Source organism: Ambystoma mexicanum, chromosome 6p, assembly GCF_040938575.1.
Source record: "Ambystoma mexicanum isolate Mex_15411 chromosome 6p, UKY_AmexF1_1, whole genome shotgun sequence".
NCBI classification, from domain to species: domain Eukaryota; kingdom Metazoa; phylum Chordata; class Amphibia; order Caudata; family Ambystomatidae; genus Ambystoma; species Ambystoma mexicanum.
In genome coordinates, this window is record NC_090935.1 from 4,565,934 (window position 1) to 4,587,204 (window position 21,271).

General features: G+C 47.5%; 1 protein-coding gene across 1 annotated transcript in view; it reads left to right on the forward strand.

Moving 5' to 3' along the window:
* LOC138511117 (zinc finger protein 271-like) overlaps positions 1-21,271 on the forward strand; it is a 129,072-nt gene that overhangs the window by 100,034 nt on the left and 7,767 nt on the right. The window contains exons 4-5 of the mRNA XM_069626600.1: positions 7,715-7,840; positions 14,266-14,640. Coding sequence (XP_069482701.1) covers positions 7,715-7,840; positions 14,266-14,640 — 501 coding nt within the window. The remainder of the gene's footprint in view (positions 1-7,714; positions 7,841-14,265; positions 14,641-21,271) is intronic.

Below are 21,271 nucleotides of genomic sequence, written 5' to 3' on the forward strand. Positions count from 1 at the left end.
TCGGAAAGATCAAGGTAACAGGTGATGGAAGGCAAGAGGCAATGGGGGCCATTTTGTCTCCATCAGGAATCTACCGATTCCAATGACAGGGCCTGGGCATCCCAAAATGGAGGACACTCAGGGCACCAGTCATTTCAGCACGTAGCTGCCACCAGCCCGTACCCTGCTCTGTGGGTCACACATAGGTGCCCAAAAACATACATTAGGGGTAAAGGGTTGCACCCCTACCCATGGGGGCCATAAGGGTATCCCATGGGTCTGTTCACCAAACCAAAAGGAGAGAGCTGCACCGCCAGGAGTCCCACATGAACTCCTGCGTGGATAACATGACAGAACACACAATAAAAAGCAGTAAAGGACAAGGATACGGAGGCCCTGTCCCTCCGATGCATTTCCAGCATCACAATGCCCCCACAATGCTTAGAGATCCCCACATCTGTGAAGCACTCCACATCGAAATTGAAGAGTTTTTTTAATTGAATGATGGGTCGGTAAGCGGTTATGCCACTCTATGGGAGGCGTTCAAGGTGTGGGTTCGGGGTGTCATTATGGCAAAGTCCACTGGGCTATTGAAAACTGTTAGGAGGGAATTGAGTATAGCGGAAGCAAAACTAGATATGCGTGAAATCGAATATAGCACCACACACAATAAGGAGACCCTTTCCGATATACATGTAACACTGAACAAATTCAACAAACTTGCGGATATAAAAATCCTATTTATGATCACCCCAGCTCGGGCCCGCAGATACGGGGAAAGCAATAAAGCGGGCAAGTTCTTAGCCAGTATACTCAAGGCGGAGAGTTACCATAGCCCCATTGCTAGTATCCACACGATACATGGGATGATAGTAAACCAGGAACAAGATATCAACACCATATTTGCTGACTTCTATAAATCGTTATATTCCAACCACAATATGAAATCCAAGGAAGAGATAACTAACTACTTGGATGAACTAGACCTCCCAACTCTAACACCCGATACATGTAATATACTAGACATGCCCATCACGCTTGAGGAAATTACCAATGCGATTAAAGCATTAACCTCTGGCAGAGCCCCTGGGTCGGATGGCCTGGGAGCCGAGCTACACAAGGAATTCCATGACAAATTGGCCCCCGTTCTACTGAAGGTTTGGGAGGACGCAATGGACCGAGGCACACTCCCCGCATCTGAGCGAGGCAGTTCTCACAGTCCTCCTTAAGACCCGCCGCCCTGCACGAGAGTTGACCTCATACAGACCCCTCTCCCTGATCAATACAGACGCAAAGATGTTTGCCAAAGTCCTCGCGACTAGACTCTTAACGTACATGCCCATCCTGGTCCACCCCGACCAGGCCGGCTTCATCCCCACTCGATCTACTGCTTTAAATTTAAGACGCCTCTTCGGGGTGATGGCACAGATCGACCCGAAGGCAAATGCGGCCATCATAGCAATAGACGCCGAAAAGGCTTTCAATTCGGTCTCCTGGTCCTATCTATTCTTGCTCCTGGAGCAGTTTGGGCTGGGCCAAAACTTGTTAAGATTGTTTGTCTACTGTACACGAACCCGGCAGCTAGAGTCCTCACTAACAATACCATGGGCCTCATTATGACTTTGGAGGTAGCCATGCCCGCCTTTAAAACCGGGTCCGGGTTCCCTGAATGGGGAAATACCGGGCCAATCCGAGTATGGAGGGCCCGGTATTTCCTCCTCAGGGAACCAGGGCCCGGTCCTTCCCCATTCCCATTCGAGCCCCCATAGGGCTCAATGGGAATGGGGAGGGAGCTAACAACGGGCCCATTACAAGTGGGCCCGTTGTTAGCTCCCTGGTTCCCTCGTGGGACCCGCAAAGGACGTCTGGTAAAACGAGACGTCCAGAGCGGGTCCCGCGAGGGAACCTCGTAATATTGCGGAATGGGTTTAACGGCGCTGGCACCATTAGCGGCGCCGTTAAACCCATTCCGCAATAGTTATGAGGCCCCATGTCACCTATATTCATGTTAAACAGAGGTACCCGACAGGGATGTCCCTTCTCCCCCATCTTGTTCGCACTTATCATAGAACCCATGACGGAATACGTACAGAAAAACCATTCACATAGAGGGCTCAGGATGACGGTCCCCCGCAGATAATATCTCTATACACCGATGATACCCTGTTATATGTCCGTAATCTGCAAGAAAATTTGGAACCTATCATGGCTGACATACACACCTTCTCCGACTCTTCTGGATACAAGATAAATGTTTCAGAATCTGAACTGTTCCCATTGACCCCTAGTACCGCTGATCTGTCTGTTCTAAGCGGGTTTAAATGGGCCCCTACACATGTTCGCTACCTGGGAATAATGGTATCCAGGGACAAACATTCACTATATACGCAAAACCACAGGGAACTGTTGCAGAATCTGACCATCAAATTACAACTGTGGGCTAAACTCCCTATTTCCCTCTATGGCCAAGTGGCCCTTCTTAAAATGGTGGTCCTTCCCAAACTATTATACTGCTTTGGTAATATCCCAGTTTGGCTTGGAAAAACCTTTTTTTGCAAAACTTCAGACTCTTGCCACCTCTTTTGTGTGGGGCGGAAAAATGGCCAGATTGAAGTGGGCCAAACTGGTGGAACCATTCTCGAGTGGCGGCATATCTGCTCCCGACTTTGAGTTATACTACTTGCCGTACCAGGCACAATTCGCAAAACACTGGTTTGATCCCGACGACACAGCCACACATATCCCTCTAGAGAAACATGCTGCTGTCCCCACTGATGTACGATCAGTCATCTTTGGCCCGAAACATAAAGAGGCTTGTGAATTTGACCCCGTAAGCTCCACCACACATGCATGTTCCAAAATATATGAGGATTGGACTGACGTCCCCATACGACCCGGAAATCCCGCTATGGAACTTCCCCAATATCGCACCCACGTTAGATAAGGCTTTACAGGAGTCATGGGACCCAAACAAACACTTCAAAATGTGCAATATGTTTCCAGGGGGTACATACTGTGAGCTTGGGGATTTTGTTGAGACAGTGGGAGATGGGCAACTCAAACGTTTTCAATTCCACCGAATGAAGGACGCATTTGCTGCTCAATGGCCAACATTTCCCTTGGAGCCCCCAACCCATGAATGTATAAGGGCCATGACGACCGCCGGAAGACAAAGGAAAGGGATCTCAATGTTATACACCTTGGTACAGTCGCATTCCAACTCATGCAACACCATTAAGGAGGTTTGGGTACGAGACCTGGGCATTGAAATAAATGAAACTTTATGGCTCTGATGCTGTCAACTCACTAGAACTGTGTCCATGTACTCTAGGCTACGACTGACTCAATTTAAGATATTGAATAAACTCCATTATACCCCGGCAAAGTTAGCCAAATTCGTTGGTGGCTGCACGGGAAAATGCCTATAATGTGATGCACCGAATGCAGATGCATACAACATATACTGGGCGTGCCCTTTGCTGACGGAATTTTGGGGGGGAAGTTGCAGAACCCCTTGAGGAAATCACAGCAATTCCTGCATCTCTCTCTCCATTGAAATACCTGTTTGTTACGACTTTGGTAAGGCGGTGGAGACCACTAGGTGATTGTTTAACATTTCAACTGTTATTGCAAAACGCTGTATCTTGAAATGCTGGAAGTCGCAGGTAGACCCAGTCGAGATGACTTCCTTAAAGACCTGTAAATGGTGAATGAATGTAAGGAACAATTTGTATTAACCGTACCACCAACCTGTCGACCTAAAGACATTTGGACCCCATTCCGACACTATTTATGTAATTTGCTACTGGATGAGGACACTACACCCCCGATATCACCATAATCTGTAATGTTTACTGTGAAATGTGTAAATATATATCACAACTGTATTTGATGTACTTGTGCGCTGTCTATAAGGCAGCTCTGCCCAGATGTAACTCTCTATGAAAAATAAAAGTTAAAAAAAAAAGATTGTATTACCATACAACAATCTGCCAGAGTTACTCGGGCTAGTGACTCGGTGCTCCTGGTATGTCCCAGGAGCAAGCATGTCAAAGATAATGGCCGTTCTTTTCCAGTACGGGCAGCCTTAGCTTGGAATAAGCTCCCTATGGACTTGCGTGCCAATAGAAATCTGCTCACCTTTCGGAAACAGTTAAAGACATTTTTGTTCAGATAAATATGATCTAGCCTTCTTGTGATTTCCTGCTATATCTTTCACCCCTGATGCCTGCAGGCTCTGGCGCGTAATAAATAAAAAATGCACTTGTTCCTCAGGTTGTGGACCAAGTTTGGACTGAGGTAATTAGGGGTCTGCACCTACATGTTCAAAAGTTTCTTTCCTTTAAATGTTTCTTTACTGTCGATATGTACATGAAAACCTTCACACCTGGTTTCAGAATGCAGTGCAGAGTTTCCACCATAACACACTGTTTAATAGAGATTGTTGCACGCCTCGATATCCTCACACTTGATGCAAAAACGATATTCTTTTGGTTTTACATTGTTCAGTGTTGGTTTGTGTCTAGTCTGTTTGTAGTTGCAGACTTTTGTTGCGTCAAGTTGGCATTTAAGACACCAAGACAATGGCTTCCAACAGTTTGTGGTGTCAGTCACGTTGCTGTTGGCTGGTGAGACAGGCTAAGGAGATTGCTTGCAGCAGCTGATTTGAGGCTTGAGCCAGTTGTTTCAACAATGTTGAGCCTGTGATCAGGCCAGGATGAGTCGGACCTCTTCAATTGGTCAAGCCAGGGTTTCAATGGCTTGAGTTATTGCAAGCGGTTCGAATTTCATATGGCATACAAAAAAGCAACACTTTGGGTCTTGTGGTGGCTTGAAGTGTGTTGTGCCTGGTAGATTTGGCTCAAAGATGTCTTTAGGTAATGAAACAGGATTACAGCTGCTGATTGGCTGCTGGCAGACCCAGAGAAGTGTCTCCAGGACAAGGTGAATCCTTCAGTTGTGCACTTCCATTCCATGAAGTTGTCAGGCACCAGCAGGGAGTCTGACCACCACTGCAGGGTACGAGTTCCAAAGCTGCAGCCAGCAGAGAGGCCTTGGTCAAAAGCAGTTCACCCTCAGGTGACTGGGCTCTCCTCGCCTTGGATGCCTATGCCTTCTGTCTTCATCTCGCTGGCAGAGGCCTTGGTCCACAGCAGTTCACCCTCAGGTGACTGGGCTCTCCTCGCCTTGGATGCCTATGCCTTCTGTCTTCATCTCGCTGGCAGAGGCCTTGGTCCACAGCAGTTCACCCTCAGGTGACTGGGCTCTCCTCGCCTTGGATGCCTATGCCTTCTGTCTTCATCTCGCTGGCACAGGCCTTGGTCCACAGCAGTTCACCCTCAGGTGAATGGGCTCTCCTCGCCTTGGATGCCTATGCCTTCTGTCTTCATCTCGCTGGCACAGGCCTTGGTCCACAGCAGTTCACCCTCAGGTGACTGGGCTCTCCTCGCCTTGGATGCCTATGCCTTCTGTCTTCATGCGCCTTGGTCCACAGCAGTTCACCCTCAGGTGACTGGGCTCTCCTCGCCTTGGATGCCTATGCCATCTGTCTTCATCTCCCTGGCAGAGGCCTTGGTCCACAGCAGTTCACCCTCAGGTGACTGGGCTCTCCTCGCCTTGGATGCCTATGCCTTCTGTCTTCATCTCGCTGGCAGAGGCCTTGGTCCACAGCAGTTCACCCTCAGGTGACTGGGCTCTCCTCGCCTTGGATGCCTATGCCTTCTGTCTTCATCTCGCTGGCAGAGGCCTTGGTCCACAGCAGTTCACCCTCAGGTGACTGGGCTCTCCTCGCCTTGGATGCCTATGCCTTCTGTCTTCATCTCGCTGGCACAGGCCTTGGTCCACAGCAGTTCACCCTCAGGTGACTGGGCTCTCCTCGCCTTGGATGCCTATGCCTTCTGTCTTCATCTCGCTGGAACAGACCTTGGTCCACAGCAGTTCACCCTCAGGTGACTAGGCTCTCCTCGCCTTGGATGCCTATGCCTTCTGTCTTCATCTCTCTGGCAGAGGCCTTGGTCCACAGCAGTTCACCCTCAGGTGACTGGGCTCTCCTCGCCTTGGATGCCTATGCCTTCTGTCTTCATCTCCCTGGCACAGGCCTTGGTCCACAGCAGTTCACCCTCAGGTGACTGGGCTCTCCTCGCCTTGGATGCCTATGCCTTCTGTCTTCATCTCGCTGGCACAGGCCTTCTCCACAGCAGTTCACCCTCAGGTGACTGGGCTCTCCTCGCCTTGGATGCCTATGCCTTCTGTCTTCATCTCGCTGGCAGAGCAATAGTCCACAGCAGTTCACCCTCAGGTGACTGGGCTCTCCTCGCCTTGGATGCCTATGCCTTCTGTCTTCATCTCGCTGGCACAGGCCTTGGTCCACAGCAGTTCACCCTCAGGTGACTGGGCTCTCCACGCCTTGGATGCCTATGCCTTCTGTGTTAATCTCGCTAGCATAGGCCTTGGTCCACAGCAGTTCACCCTCAGGTGACTGGGCTCTCCTCGCCTTGGATGCCCATGCCTTCTGTCTTCATCTCCCTGGCAGAGGCCTTGGTCCACAGCAGTTCACCCTCAGGTGACTGGGCTCTCCTCGCATTGGATGCCTATGCCTTCTGTCTTCATCTCCCTGGCACAGGCCTTGGTCCACAGCAGTTCACCCTCAGGTGACTGGGCTCTCCTCGCCTTGGATGCCTATGCCTTCTGTCTTCATCTCCCTGGCAGAGGCCTTGGTCCACAGCAGTTCACCCTCAGGTGACTGGGCTCTCCTCGCCTTGGATGCCTTTGCCTTCTGTCTTCATCTCCCTGGCAGAGGCCTTGGTCCACAGCAGTTCACCCTCAGGTGACTGGGGTCTCCTCGCCTTGGATGCCTATGCCTTCAGTCTTCATCTCCCTGGCAGAGGCCTTGAAGATGAGGTTAACGCAGTTGATATGATAATGGGTTGTTTGTTCAGGCAGGAGACCAGGGAGTGGATGGGTTGGGGTGGTTAGTCACCCATGAGTGTGATCGGCGCATGGGGAGTACCGGTAGGTGGTAAAAGAGAAGCAGGAGGAGGGGAGAAAGTCGGCGAGGTCAAGTGGCGGGTGGGGTGACATTTCTAATCACAAATCTGAGCTAGAAGAAAAGCATGGCAATGGTCGCCACAGGAGTGACTCTATCAAGAGACAGTCTGAAGGCACCAGACAGGCTATGGACAGACATGTGTAGCACTGCTGTGTACTGAGGGAGGCTCAATCTGTGGCTAATGTTGCTTGTGTGATCGCTTAAAATTGTGCTCTAAATTTAGAGGCTGGGTAACATTGTGAAACAGGAGTTAGAAATGGGTGGCCTGTAGTGTGCTTAGTGTGCTAATGTGTGCTAGCTTGCTTAGTACCTAGACAAGTATTTACAAATTGTGAGATGTGCCTTCCTTTATTTGTTACAGTAAAATAGTGACACATTATGACAAGTTACACATTTAAAGTTTACCTTGCCCTGGTCAGTTGTGTTTAATGTCCCATCTAGGTACAGATTAGAGGGAAAGCCTGAATTTTGAAAATGAGGGCTGGGTACAGAAGAATCATTTACTTTTCTACAGGAGAAGAGTGATTGTGTGCCAGAGAAAGCCTTTTACCAGAGAATACCCTTAATGCTTGCTATATTGAGACTCACAAAACTATTCTGAAGGGACTTGAAGGCAGAGATTACCAGCATGTTTTATATGCAACAGTATTTTGGATCAAGCAATCCTCTTCTTGTCTTCCCAAACAGGTGTCCTGCACACTACTGCAACGACTGACAATGTACCCTCTGTCACCATCCAGCTCAGGCACCCCAGCAAGGTGTTTCCTCGGCTGCCCACAGGTGTGATTGCAAGGCTGGTCATCGTGCCATCTGGTATGTTCTGTCTCCTGACATTGTAAGCCATCAGTTGCCAGATTGTCGCACCCTTTTGAGTTCTCCTCAGGCCGCCTTGTCTCTCGTGAGCCACCAATTCTAGCCTCCAGACTTGTAACATGACCCTCTGCTTCTCACTTCCCCCGCGCCCCTTCTTTGATCTCACCCCTTGCTAGTGATTCTGCCATTCTGACCGTAGCCTTACACCTATCCCTCTTTAGATCACCTGCCCTTATCTCATCCCCTTTTTGGACTATTCAGTTCCTTCTTTCCTCCTCTCTAGTAATCCTCCCATTCGAATGGATTGTATCCTCCCACGTATTCCTCATCTTTGATATTCGATATCCAGCTTCAGCTGCTTTGGATAAAAAAATTATTCGGTAGAGGGCATTGGGCATCGATGCAGTCCGCCCGATGTCCCTCGAGGGCCTCTGTCTCGAGGATGATGTCATCGAAGGCATACATAGCACGTGCAGCACCTGTTGACTTCAGTTCGGTTTTTCCGCGAATGATATCACGTCGAGAAATACGGCATGCTTCATTACTTCATACGCAAGTATGTCTTCTTCGTCGACACCGACTACTCTGAATACTGCGTTCAAGAAGTGTCGAGATTGTGAATCGAAAATGTTGTTGACCAATCCACACCATATATGTCTATGGTGTCTCAGGGTTGACCTGCTCCAAGTGCCAGTTGATGCCCGGAAAGGCCCTGAAGGAGCAAAAGGGGAAATTGGCAGTAGGTCAAAATACCAAATCATCTACCCCGACCAAAAAACCTTCGACTGACGAGATGACAGGCGACTCTTCTCGGAGGAAGAACGTTAAAAGATTGAGGAGTGGCTCCCACCACTGCTCATCTTCTTGGAAGAAGTCTAAAAATAGGCACCATAGGTCGCCTTCTTCGACTTCATCGTGGGACACTTCCTCAGAGAGGGTATCTTACCCCACAAACAAAATCCACTCCTGCCGAATGGTAAGCATTTAGAGCAGAAATGCTGAAATTATTTGAAAAGCAGAAACCCACGGCAAGTCATGCTCCTACCATGCCTTTCAAAGAAGCCGGTAAGGAAAGGGCTCGACATAAATAGTATGCGCTCTTGAGCACGGGGCGAAGGCCTGATCCTCATCGAGAGCTGTCGAGGCCACGACGCGATAACAAGGCATCGAAGGATCCATTGAGTGGTAGACATAAACACAAGTCGAGGTTGTCGACACCATCAACGTCATCGACGCCTGCGTCTTCGATGCCAGTCCAGCCCTTGACATCGGTATCTCTTTCGTCGCCGATGGCATCAACGACTTCTGCGCTATCAATTCCAGCTGCGCCATCGACTGCGACGCCATTGAAAAAGGTTTAGATGACGACTTGAGCGTTGAATCCACTATTTATCAACCCCTTGATGCCTGAAAAAACGTATGTGCTTTTAGAAAGGAAAGACTATTTTAAGTCCCTTACCTCAATATATGAGGGGAATGAACCCTCAGACAATGATGCACCCTTTAGTCTCCAATTTGGCACTCATAATGTGCCTGAAAGCTTCATTTCTGAGGAGTCGAGGTTGAAAGACCTCTATGATAATCTACAGATGTCTATTGGGGTGGACACCTCACCTGAGCTAGAGTTTGGAAGACCAGAGGCTGGGGAGCATGCTGATGCGTCACATAGGCAGCTAATGTCCAAGGTGATGGAATATATGGGGTGGAGTAAGCCTCTGTTACCATTTGAGCAGGATGATCTGACGGACTACCTTGATAAGGGTCCACAGACAGATCCTATATTACCTTTCCACATTGCTCTTCAAAAAACGGTGGCATCAAATTATGAGATGGCAGAAACCACTCTGGCTGTGGATAATAAATATGACCAAGAATTACCGCCCTTCCAGTAGTGACCCCGACTACCTGCCTAAACACCCCACTCCAGAGAGTCTGGTGGTAGAAGAAGCTACCACCACTTCTAAGCAAGCGGCTTACCCTACCATCCCTCCTGATAGGCACGACAAGTGTAGATGGATGGCCAAGGAAGGTATTGTCTGCGGGGAGTATAGTACTCAAATCTGCCAGCTCCACATGTGCCCTCGCTAAATTTACATTCACTCTATGGGACTGCATTTCCATGGCAGCAGAGCACATTCCCAAAGGGGATGAAAGAGACAGGTTCTTTGCCATAGTTAGAGACGGCATAGAAGCCATGTTCGAGTCTCTTCAGTCGGGTCTGGATTCTGCTGATAGCATCAGCAGAGCCATGGCTACTAGCACCAATATGCGCAGGTTTGCGTGGTTGAGGAAGTCGGGTTTTGCACCGGATGTGCAATCCAGACTCCTCAACATGCCCTTTGATGGGTCTTACCTTTTTGAGTAGTTGCAGACCTCTAAGGCGGCAGCCAAGTCTTTAGGTGCTGCCATTAGGTAGCTTCAGCCTTTTCGCCCTAGTGGACAGCCTTGGAGGGGTAGATCTTTTCGCTACTACTCCTCATTTGGAAGAGCGAGGGGAATGGCCAGTCAAAGAGGCCAAAGAAGATTCCCCCGTGGTGGGCGAGGTGCAAAGCCAGCTCAAGCAGGGGCATCTTTACCATATGCCAGTGCATCAGCCACCTCAAAACCTCTCTGAGGTCTTGAGTCAGAGTTCACCAGTGGGGGGCAGACTGTCTCAGCATCTAGAATATCAGCGAGACATTACTTCGGATGCTTGGGCATTGGAAACATTAGTCCATGGGTACTGCCTTCCTTTCATACAGAGGCCTCAGAGCGATCCACCGGGGAACCACTCTTTGAGGATTCCAGATCCGCTCCTTGTGCAGGCACTGTTGACCCTGCTAGAGAAAGGCGCTATAGAGCGGTGCCTGTAGCGGAGAGGAACAAAGGATGGTATTCTCCATATTTCCTAATACTCCAAAAGGACAGAGGACTGAGACCCATCTTGGACTTGAGATACTTGAACAGGTTCCTCAGAAATGACAAATTCAAGATGGTCGCTCTTTCTCAGATCCTTCAGGCCCTCCAAATCCAGGATTGGATGGTGTCATTGGACCTTCAGGATGCTTATTTTCATGTGCCAATCCATCAAAAACACAGAAAATACCTGAGGTTTGCAGTTAGCAGTTCTCATTATCCATTTTGAATTCTGCCATTTAGGCTAACCTCCGCCCGAGGGTTTTCACCAAACAGATGGCAGTAATGGCAACGAGTCTCGTCTCAGGAGAGGGCGGGATTTACGTCTACCCCTACCCGGACGATTGGCTGATCAGGGCGTGTTCTCCTGAACAAGTCTGTGATCATCTCAACGTCACCTCCCACTCTCTTCGCAGACTACCGGGCTTCTTCCTCAATTACAACAAATCCCATATTACACCTTCTCAAAAGCTCCACTCCATCATAGCTGTACTGGATACATCATTGGGAAAGAGCTCACCACCCAAGGTGAGGGCTCAAGACATTCTACAGATGGTCTCCAAATTTCAGAGGGCCCAGAGTCTCCCGGCCTTCGATTTTGTTTTTGAGGTTGCTCGGCCTCATGGCATCCTGCATTTTTCGGGTGCCAGAGGCCCGCCTGAGAATGAGACCCCTTCAATGGGCTCTAAGAACACAATGGTCCCAGTTCTCTGGAAAGATGTTGGACCTACTTCAGGTTCCAAGCAGGGTTGCACAGGGTCTCCTGTGGTGGGTCTGCGAGGACAATATTCTGAAGAGAGACCCCTTTTGGCAACCATGGTCAGAGATAACAGTAGTGATGGACGCCTCACTCATGGGGTGGGGAGCCTACAGCAACGTTCTGACAATCAGCGGTCATTGGTTTCCATCGTAATCCAAACTACACATCAACCTTTTGGAGCTGAAGGCAATCAGACTAGTGCTAGTGCCCTCTGTGCGGGGGAAGAATGTCCTGATAATGACAGACAACACAGGGGCCATGTACTACCTCAACAAGAGAGAAGGTTTAGGGTCACTACCACTGTGCAGAGAGGCAATGCAGCTCTGGTACTGGGCAATCAAGAGTAGTTCACCTATCCGGGGAAAGGAACACAGTGGCGGTTGCTCTGAGCAGGCAGAGCACTGTCTCCCACAAGTCCTTCAAGAGATCTTCACCCTTTGGGGAACCCTTCAAGTGGATCTGTTCACGAACGGTGCCAACCGAAAGTGCAAACTGTACTGCTCCAGGGAATTTTCCCCAAGAGGAACTCTAGGAGATGCGTTTGTAGTGCATTGGGAGTTTCCACTCCTGTATGTGTTTCCTCCTGTCCCCGTCTTTCCTCACGTGATCAGGAGGTTGAGAAAGTTGGGGAAATCCATTATCCTAATTGCCCCGGATTGGCCCAGGAGAACGTGGTACCTGATCCTTCTGGACATGTCCATCTGCCCTCCAATATGTCTTCCACTAAGAGAGGACCTTCTCCCGCGAGAGGAGGGTCAGGTTCTACATCCAAAGGTCAAAACACTCAGGGCCTCATTACACGGAAGGCGGTAATGGTTAACGGCCACCGTTAATGGTAACGGTGACCATCAACCATTACCGCCTTACTATGAGGTCCCTTAGCGGGTTGGTGCTTTAACGCCTGCTTTTTGCAGGCGTTAAAAACCAACCCGCTAAGGGACCTCGGAGCTAATTACGGCACCGCAAACTTGCGGTGCCGTAATTAGCACCTTCCCCATTCCCATAGAGCCCTATGGGGCAGAAATGGGAATGGGGAAGGGCAATGGCGGAAGGGGGATTTACCGCCCCACCAACCTTGGAATGGGGCGGTAAATCCCCTTTCCGCCAAGGCCATGCCGGTATTTTACCGGCATGAGCCATGGCGCTAATAGCGCCATGGCTCACCGCCTTCCGTGTAATGAGGCCCTCAGCCTTCATGCATGGTTTCTGAAAGGCTGAGATACAAGGATTGGGTCCTCCCAGATAACATAATGGAGATTTTGCTTTCACCCAGAAGTCCAGAAACAAAGTCTTTGTACTGTTGCTGTTGGAACAAATTCTGCAACTGGTGCAGAGACAAGAATGTATACCCTTTTCTATGCAAAACACCGGAAGTGTTATCCTATCTACTATCCTTAGCCAATCGGGCCTCTAAGTTGGTACTATTAAGGGCTATTTAGTGGAGCTATCCATCTTTAAGCGCTCGTCAGAAGAATGTTCATATTTCAAGATCCCACTGGGAACACCATTTCTAAAGGGGCTCACCAATGTGTCCCCCCCCCCCCATTCCCCCCACCCATCTCCTTTCCAGGTTCCAGTTTGGGACCTTAATCTGGTATTAAAATGTCTTATGTGCGCATCCTTTGAACCTTTACACTCATGTCCTTTAAGGTTGTTAATCTTTAAAATCATTCTCTTGGTAGCTCTAACTTCAGCCTGTAGAGTGAGTGAATTGCATGCACTTTCATCCAAGCAACCCTTTACTATCTTCCATAAGGATAGAGTTGTCCTGAGGGTTAAGCCTTCATTCTTACCCAAGATCATTTGTGATTTTCACGTAGGGCAGAACGTTGTTTTACCTTCTTTTTATTCCCCACCCCATCCTGGCAAGGAGGAGGAGAGAGTACACAGGTTGGACCCTCACAGAGCTTTGAGCTTTTATATATCTAGGCTGTCAAAACTCTGCATTGATGATCAACTTTTCATTGGATATACGGGCCACAAACTGGGTCAGGCTGTTACAAAACAGACCTTATCCAGGTGGAACATTCTGGCAATTTCGGAATGTTACAAATTAGTAGACAAGGATCCTCCTGCAGGATCAAGGGCCCATTCCTCCAGGGGCATGGCTACCTCTACAGCCCTGCAAAGCGGTGTACCGATAAAAAGTATTTGTGAAGCAGCAACGTGGTCTACTGTTCACAAAACATTACTGCCTGGAGTCTTCCCTCGGTCAGGATGGGAGCTTTGGAAAAGCAGTCCTGCATTCGGTTCATGAAAACTTAAAGTCTTACTCCCTCCACCAAATCGAATACTGCTTTGGGAGTCTAATATGAGGAATACGTGGGAGGAACATCCTGTCGAAAGAACGTTACATTGGTAAGTAACTTGTTCTTCTGGCCATGTCCCTGTACCCCATCCCTGACCACCTCCCTCCCCTTAGCTCACCTTTCTAGCACCTGTAGTCCACCTCCTCTCTAGTGAACCTCCTATTCTGGCGATGTCCTTGTACCCCACCCCTGACCACCTCCCTCCCATTAGAGCACCTTTCTAGTTACTGTAGCCTCCTCCTTCTTGCCTGACTCTGCCTTCTTACCCCTCTTCTCTTCATCAAACGTTTCTTATTTCTTGGCTCAATGTAAAATACAGCAAGTACCTGCTTCGTGTGGATAGTGGATAGTGCTTTGAGTGTATTGAGAGTGGAAATTCTGTCTCAAGAGGTTCATACTGTGGGGTGCGGAAGCCAGAAACCTATTTCTGATATCTAACACCTACAATCTTTGTGTCCTAGACCCATCACTAACCCTAGAAGACCAGTTCAATTCTTCCTCGTCACCTCTCCACAAACTTCCCAACCGGATAAGAGCTGCTGGCTCCCCAGTGCAGATAACGACCAATCAGGTGAAGGATCCTGACCCCCCAGTCCAGAAAACAGCCAATCTGTTGATGGCTACTGACTCACTGCTACAGAAAACAGTTAACCAGGTCAAGGCTGACACTTCACCTTACCAGCAATCAGCTAAGCACATCAAGACTAATGTCATGCCTCAACAGAATCATAGGAACAGGATGGATGCTTCATCACTCCATGGACCATATAAGAAAACGGATGATACAAGACTGCTGCAGAACCAAGTCAACGAAGGACCAGCAGATTCTACCTCAGGTACCTTTCTCATCCACAAAGCTCTCTCTTATCCGATAGGACACTGGATGCATCTGCCTTGCAAGAGTTTCCCCTACAGAGCTGTTCCATTCTTATGTTCCCTTTCTTGAGACTGTGATTATTTTGTAGGGTTCAGTGGGGCGAGATTTCTGAAGACATCTCGTTACCAGTCATGAAGAGTAGAGCGTCCATAATCCGGGTTCCTGGGTTGCCATGTATAGAATGAGCAGGTATTTAAGCTTGGAAGGCTCTAAGGAAGTACTTCAATGTGATTCTGTTCTGCAGTCTGATATCTCTAAACAGGGAAAGGGGAAGGGAGCACCTCTGTGCTGAGAATCCTATTGCAAAGTATTCTATCCAGTTTGTGTCCCATTGAGTGAGTCTGGACTTGCACCATTATCAGGTCCATCTGCACAAGTGCATGTTGTTTCAGAGGATCCTGGTTTTCATGGCCTTATGTGTCCAAGCGGTTCTTCAGGCCAGACACAAGATGCGCAGAGTGGAACTAGCCTGAGAGGCGCATGATGCCATGCTTTGGGACACAGGATGCGCAGAGCGGAACTAGCCTGAGAGGCACATGGTGCCATGCTTTGGGACACAGGATGCGCAGAGCGGAACTAGCCTGAGAGGCACATGGTGCCATGCTTTGGGACACCAGATGCGAAGAGCGGAACTAGCCTGAGAGGCGCATGGTGCCATGCTTTGGGACACAAGAAGCGCAGAGCGGAACTAGCCTGAGATGCGCATGGTGCCATGCTTTGGGACACAAGAGGCGCAGAGCGGAACTAGCCTGAGAGACGCATGGTACCATGCTTTGGGACACAATATGTGCAGAGCAGAACTAGCCTGAGAGGCGCATGGTGCCATGCTTTGGGACACAAGATGTGCACGGCGGAACTAGCCTGAGCGGCGCATGGTGCCATGCTTTGGGACACAGGATGCGCAGAGCGGAACTAGCCTGAGAGGCGCATGGTGCCATGCTTTGGGACACCAGATGCGCAGAGCGGAACTAGCCTGAGAGACGCATGGTGCCATGCTTTGGGACACAATATGTGCAGAGCAGAACTAGCCTGAGAGGTGCATGGTGCCATGCTTTGGGACACAAGATGCGCACGGCGGAACTAGCCTGAGAGGTGCATGGTGCCATGCTTTGGGACACAGGATGCGCAGAGCGGAACTAGCCTGAGAGGCGCATGGTGCCATGCTTTGGGACACCAGATGCGAAGAGCGGAACTAGCCTGAGAGGCGCATGGTGCCATGCTTTGGGACACAAGAAGCGCAGAGCGTAACTAGCCTGAGATGCGCATGGTGCCATGCTTTGGGACACAAGAGGCGCAGAGCGGAACTAGCCTGAGAGACGCATGGTACCATGCTTTGGGACACAATATGTGCAGAGCAGAACTAGCCTGAGAGGCGCATGGTGCCATGCTTTGGGACACAAGATACGTACGGCGGAACTAGCCTGAGAGGCGCATGGTGCCATGCTTTGGGACACAAGATGCGCAGGGCGGAACTAGCCTGAGAGGCACATGGTGCCATGCTTTGGGACACCAGAGGCGCAGAGCGGAACTAGCCTGAGAGGCGCATGGTGCCATGCTTTGGAAAAACCAGATGGCAGAACAGAACTAGCCTGAGAGGCGCATGGTGCCATGCTTTGGGACACCAGATATGCAGAGCAGAACTAGCCTGAGAGGCGCGTGGTGCCATGCTTTGGGACACAAGATGTGCAGAGCGTAACTAGCCTGAGAGGTGCATGGTGCCATGCTTTGGGACACAAGATGTGCAGAGCGGAACTAGCCTGAGAGTCGCATGGTGCCATGCTTTGGACAAACCCAGTTGATTGCAATTCAACAGGGATGTGGCAGGACTTGATTTAGTCGTCAAATGCACAGAGTGTCACATATTGCACTTCAGGCTTTGGACACTATCTTAAAGTGCTTTCTGTATTCCTGTGTGCTGTGCTCCCTCTAAAGACTCCATACATGTACAAATGCACACAGGTGACGATTGCGACTGCTTTCTTTTTATGGGGTCTAGCAAATCTCACTGGCAGCCACATTTGGAATTTGCTAAATCGTATAAAAAGCAGCTTCTTAATCTAGATTTAAGACACCTCTGGGCTTCCTCTTCCCATACAATCTAGCTGCGAGACATTCTTTGTAAAATGCAGATTTGAAGAATTGCAGCAGACATGACAAGTTATTTATTCATTGGTGCAGCAGGCATTACAAGTTATTTATTCATTAGTGCAGCAGGCATGACAAGTTATTTATTCATTGGTGCAGCAGGCATGATGAGTTATTTATTCATTAGTGCAGCAGCAGACATGACGAGTTATTTATTCATTGGTGCAGAAGGCATGACGAGTTATATTGGTGCAGCAGGCATGACAAGTTATTTAGTCAATGGTGCAGCAGGCATGACGAGTTATTTATTCATTAATGCAGCAGGCATGACAAGTTATGTATTCATTGGTGCAGCAGGCATGACAAGTTATTTATTCATTGGTGCAGCAGGCATGACGAGTTATTTAGTCAATGGTGCAGCAGGCATGATGAGTTATTTATTCATTGGTGCAGCAGGCATGGCGAGTTATTTATTCATTGGTGCAGCAGACATTACGAGTTATTTATTCATTGGTGCAGCAATACAGAGTCATTTATTCATTGGTGCAGCAGGCATGCCGAGTTAGTTATTCATTGGTGCAGCAGGCATGACGAGTTATTTATTCATTGGTGCAGCAGGCATGACGAGTTATTTATTCATTGCTGCAGCAGACATTACGAGTTATTTATTCATTGTGCAGCAGGCGCGACGAGTTATTTAGTCATTGGTGCAGCAGGCATGACGAGTTGTTTATTCATTGGTGCAGCAGGCATGCCGAGTTGTTTATTCATTGGTGCAGCAGGCATGACGAGTTATTTATTCATTGGTGCAGCAGGCATGACAAGTTATATGTTCATTGGTGAAGCAATGCAGAGTTATTTATTCATTGGTGCAGCAGGCATGCCGAGTTAGTTATTCATTGGTGCAGCAGGCATGACGAGTTATTTATTCATTGGTGCAGCAGGCATGACGAGTTATTTAGTCATTGCTGCAGCAGACATTACGAGTTATTTAGTCATTGGTGCAGCAGGCATGACGAGTTGTTTATTCATTGGTGCAGCAGGCATGACGAGTTATTTAGTCATTGGTGCAGCAGGCATGACGAGTTATTTAGTCATTGGTGCAGCAGGCATGGCGAGTTATTTATTCATTGGTGCAGCAGGCATGACAAGTTATTTATTCATGGTGCAGCAGACATGACAAGTTATTTAGTCATTGGTGCAGCAGGCATGACAAGTTATTTATTCATTGGTGCAGCAGGCATGACGAGTTATTTATTCATTGGACAGCAATGCAGAGTTATCTATTAATTGGTGCAGCAGGCATGCAGAGTTATTTATTCATTGGTGCAGCAGAAATGACGAGTAATTTAGTCATTGGTGCAGCAGGCATGGCGAGTTATTTATTCATTAGTGTAGCATGCATGGCGAGTTATTTATTAATTGGTGCAGCAAGCATGACAAGTGTTTTATTCATTGGTGCTTTGGTGCAGCAGGCATGACGAGTTATTTAGTCAATGGTGCAGTAGGCATGACGAGTTATTTATTCATTTGTGCAGCAGGCATGACGAGTTATTTAGTAATTGGTGCGTTGGTGCAGGAGGCATGACGAGTTATTTATTCATTGGTTAAGCAGGCATGACGAGTTATTTATTCATGGTGCAGCAGACATGACGAGCTATTCATTCATTGGTGAAGCAATGTAGTTATATATTCATTGATGCAGCAATGACAAATTATTTATTCATTGGTGAAGCAGGCATGCCGAGTTATTTATTCATTGGTGCAGCAGGCATGACAAGTTATTTAGTCATTGCTGCAGCAGGCATGACGAGTTATTTATTCATTGGTGCAGCAGGCATGACAAGTTATTTAGTCATTGCTGCAGCAGGCATGACAAGTTATTTATTCATTGGTGCAGCAGGCATGACGAGTTATTTATTCATTTGTGCAGCAGGCATGACGAGTTATTTAGTCAATGGTGCAGTAGGCATGACAAGTTATTTATTCATTGGTGCAGCAGGCATGACGAGGTATTTATTCATTGGTGCAGAAGACATGACGAGTTATTTAATCATTTGTGCAGCAGGCATGACGAGTTATTTATTCATTGGTGCAGCAGACATTACGAGTTATTTATACATTGGTGCAGCAGGCATGACAAGTTATTTATTCATTGGTGCTTTGGTGCAGCAGGCATGATGAGTTATTTATTCATTGGTGCAGCAAACATGACAAGTTATTTATTCATTGGTGCAGCAGACATGACAAGTTATTTAGTCATTGCTGCAGCAGGCATGACGAGCTATTTATTCATTGGTGAAGCAATGTAGTTATATATTCATTGATGCAGCAATGACAAATTATTTATTCATTGGTGAAGCAGGCATGCCGAGTTATTTATTCATTGGTGCAGCAGGCATGACGAGTCATTTATTCATTAGTGCAGCAGGCATGACAAGTTATTTATTCATTGGTGCAGCAGGCATGACAAGTTATTTATTCATTGGTGCAGCAGGCATGACAAGTTATTTATTCATTGGTGCAGCAGGCATGACGAGTTATTTATTCATTGGTGCAGGAGGCATGACAAGTTATTTAGTCATTGGTGCAGCAGACATGATGAGTTATTTAGTCATTGGTGCAGCAGACATGATGAGTTATTTATTCATTGGTGCAGCAGGCATGACGAGTTATTTAGTCAATGGTGCAGCAGGCATGATGAGTTATTTATTCATTGGTGCAGCAGGCATGCCGAGTTATTTAGTCCATGATGCAGCAGGCATGACGAGTTATTTATTCATTGGTGAAGCAGGCATGCCGAGTTAGTTATTCATTGGTGCAGCAGGCATGACGAGTTATTTAGTCATTGCTGCAGCAGACATTACGAGTTATTTATTCATTGGTGCAGCAGGCATGACGAGTTATTTATTCATTGCTGCAGCAGACATTACGAGTTATTTATTCATTGGTGCAGCAGGCATGACGAGTTATTTAGTCATTGGTGCAGCAGGCATGACGAGTTGTTTATTCATTGGTGCAGCAGGCATGACGAGTTATTTAGTCATTGGTGCAGCAGGCATGACGAGTTATTTAGTCATTGGTGCAGCAGGCATGGCGAGTTATTTATTAATTGGTGCAGCAGGCATGACACGTTATTTATTCATTGGTGCTTTGGTGCAGCAGGCATGACGAGTTATTTATTCATTGGTGCGTTGGTGCAGGAGGCATGACGAGTTATTTATTCATTGGTTAAGCAGGCATGACGAGTTATTTATTCATGGTGCAGCAGACATGACGAGCTATTCATTCATTGGTGAAGCAATGTAGTTATATATTCATTGATGCAGCAATGACAAATTATTTATTCATTGGTTAAGCAGGCATGACGAGTTATTTATTCATGGTGCAGCAGACATGACGAGCTATTTATTCATTGGTGAAGCAATGTAGTTATATATTCATTGATGCAGCAATGACAAATTATTTATTCATTGGTGAAGCAGGCATGCCGAGTTATTTATTCATTGGTGCAGCAGGCATGACAAGTTATTTAGTCATTGCTGCAGCAGGCATGACGAGTTATTTATTCATTGGTTAAGCAGGCATGACGAGTTATTTATTCATGGTGCAGCAGACATGACGAGCTATTTATTCATTGGTGAAGCAATGTAGTTATATATTCATTGATGCAGCAATGACAAATTATTTATTCATTGGTGAAGCAGGCATGACAAGTTATTTAGTCATTGCTGCAGCGGGCATGACGAGTTATTTATTAATTGGTGCAGCAGACATGACAAGTTATTTAGTCATTGCTGCAGCAGGCATGACGAGTTATTTATTCATTGGTTAAGCAGGCATGACGAGTTATTTATTCATGGTGCAGCAGACATGACGAGCTATTTATTCATTGGTGAAGCAATGTAGTTATATATTCATTGATGCAGCAATGACAAATTATTTATTCATTGGTGAAGCAGGCATGCCGAGTTATTTATTCATTGGTGCAGCAGGCATGACAAGTTATTTAGTCATTGCTGCAGCAGGCATGACGAGTTATTTATTCATTGGTTAAGCAGGCATGACGAGTTATTTATTCATGGTGCAGCAGACATGACGAGCTATTTATTCATTGGTGAAGCAATGTAGTTATATATTCATTGATGCAGCAATGACAAATTATTTATTCATTGGTGAAGCAGGCATGCCGAGTTATTTATTCATTGGTGCAGCAGACATGACAAGTTATTAAGTCATTGCTGCAGCAGGCATGACGAGTTATTTATTCATTGGTTAAGCAGGCATAAGTTATTTATTCATGGTGCAGCAGGCATGCCGAGTTATTTATTCATTAATGAATCAATGCAGAGTTATTTAGTCATTGGTGCAGCAGGCATGACAAGTTATTTCTTCATTGGTGCAGCAGGCATGACGAGTTATTTATTCATTGGTGCAGCAGGCATGGCGAGTTATTTATTCATTGGTGCAGCAGGCATGACGAGTTATTTAGTCATTGGTGCAGC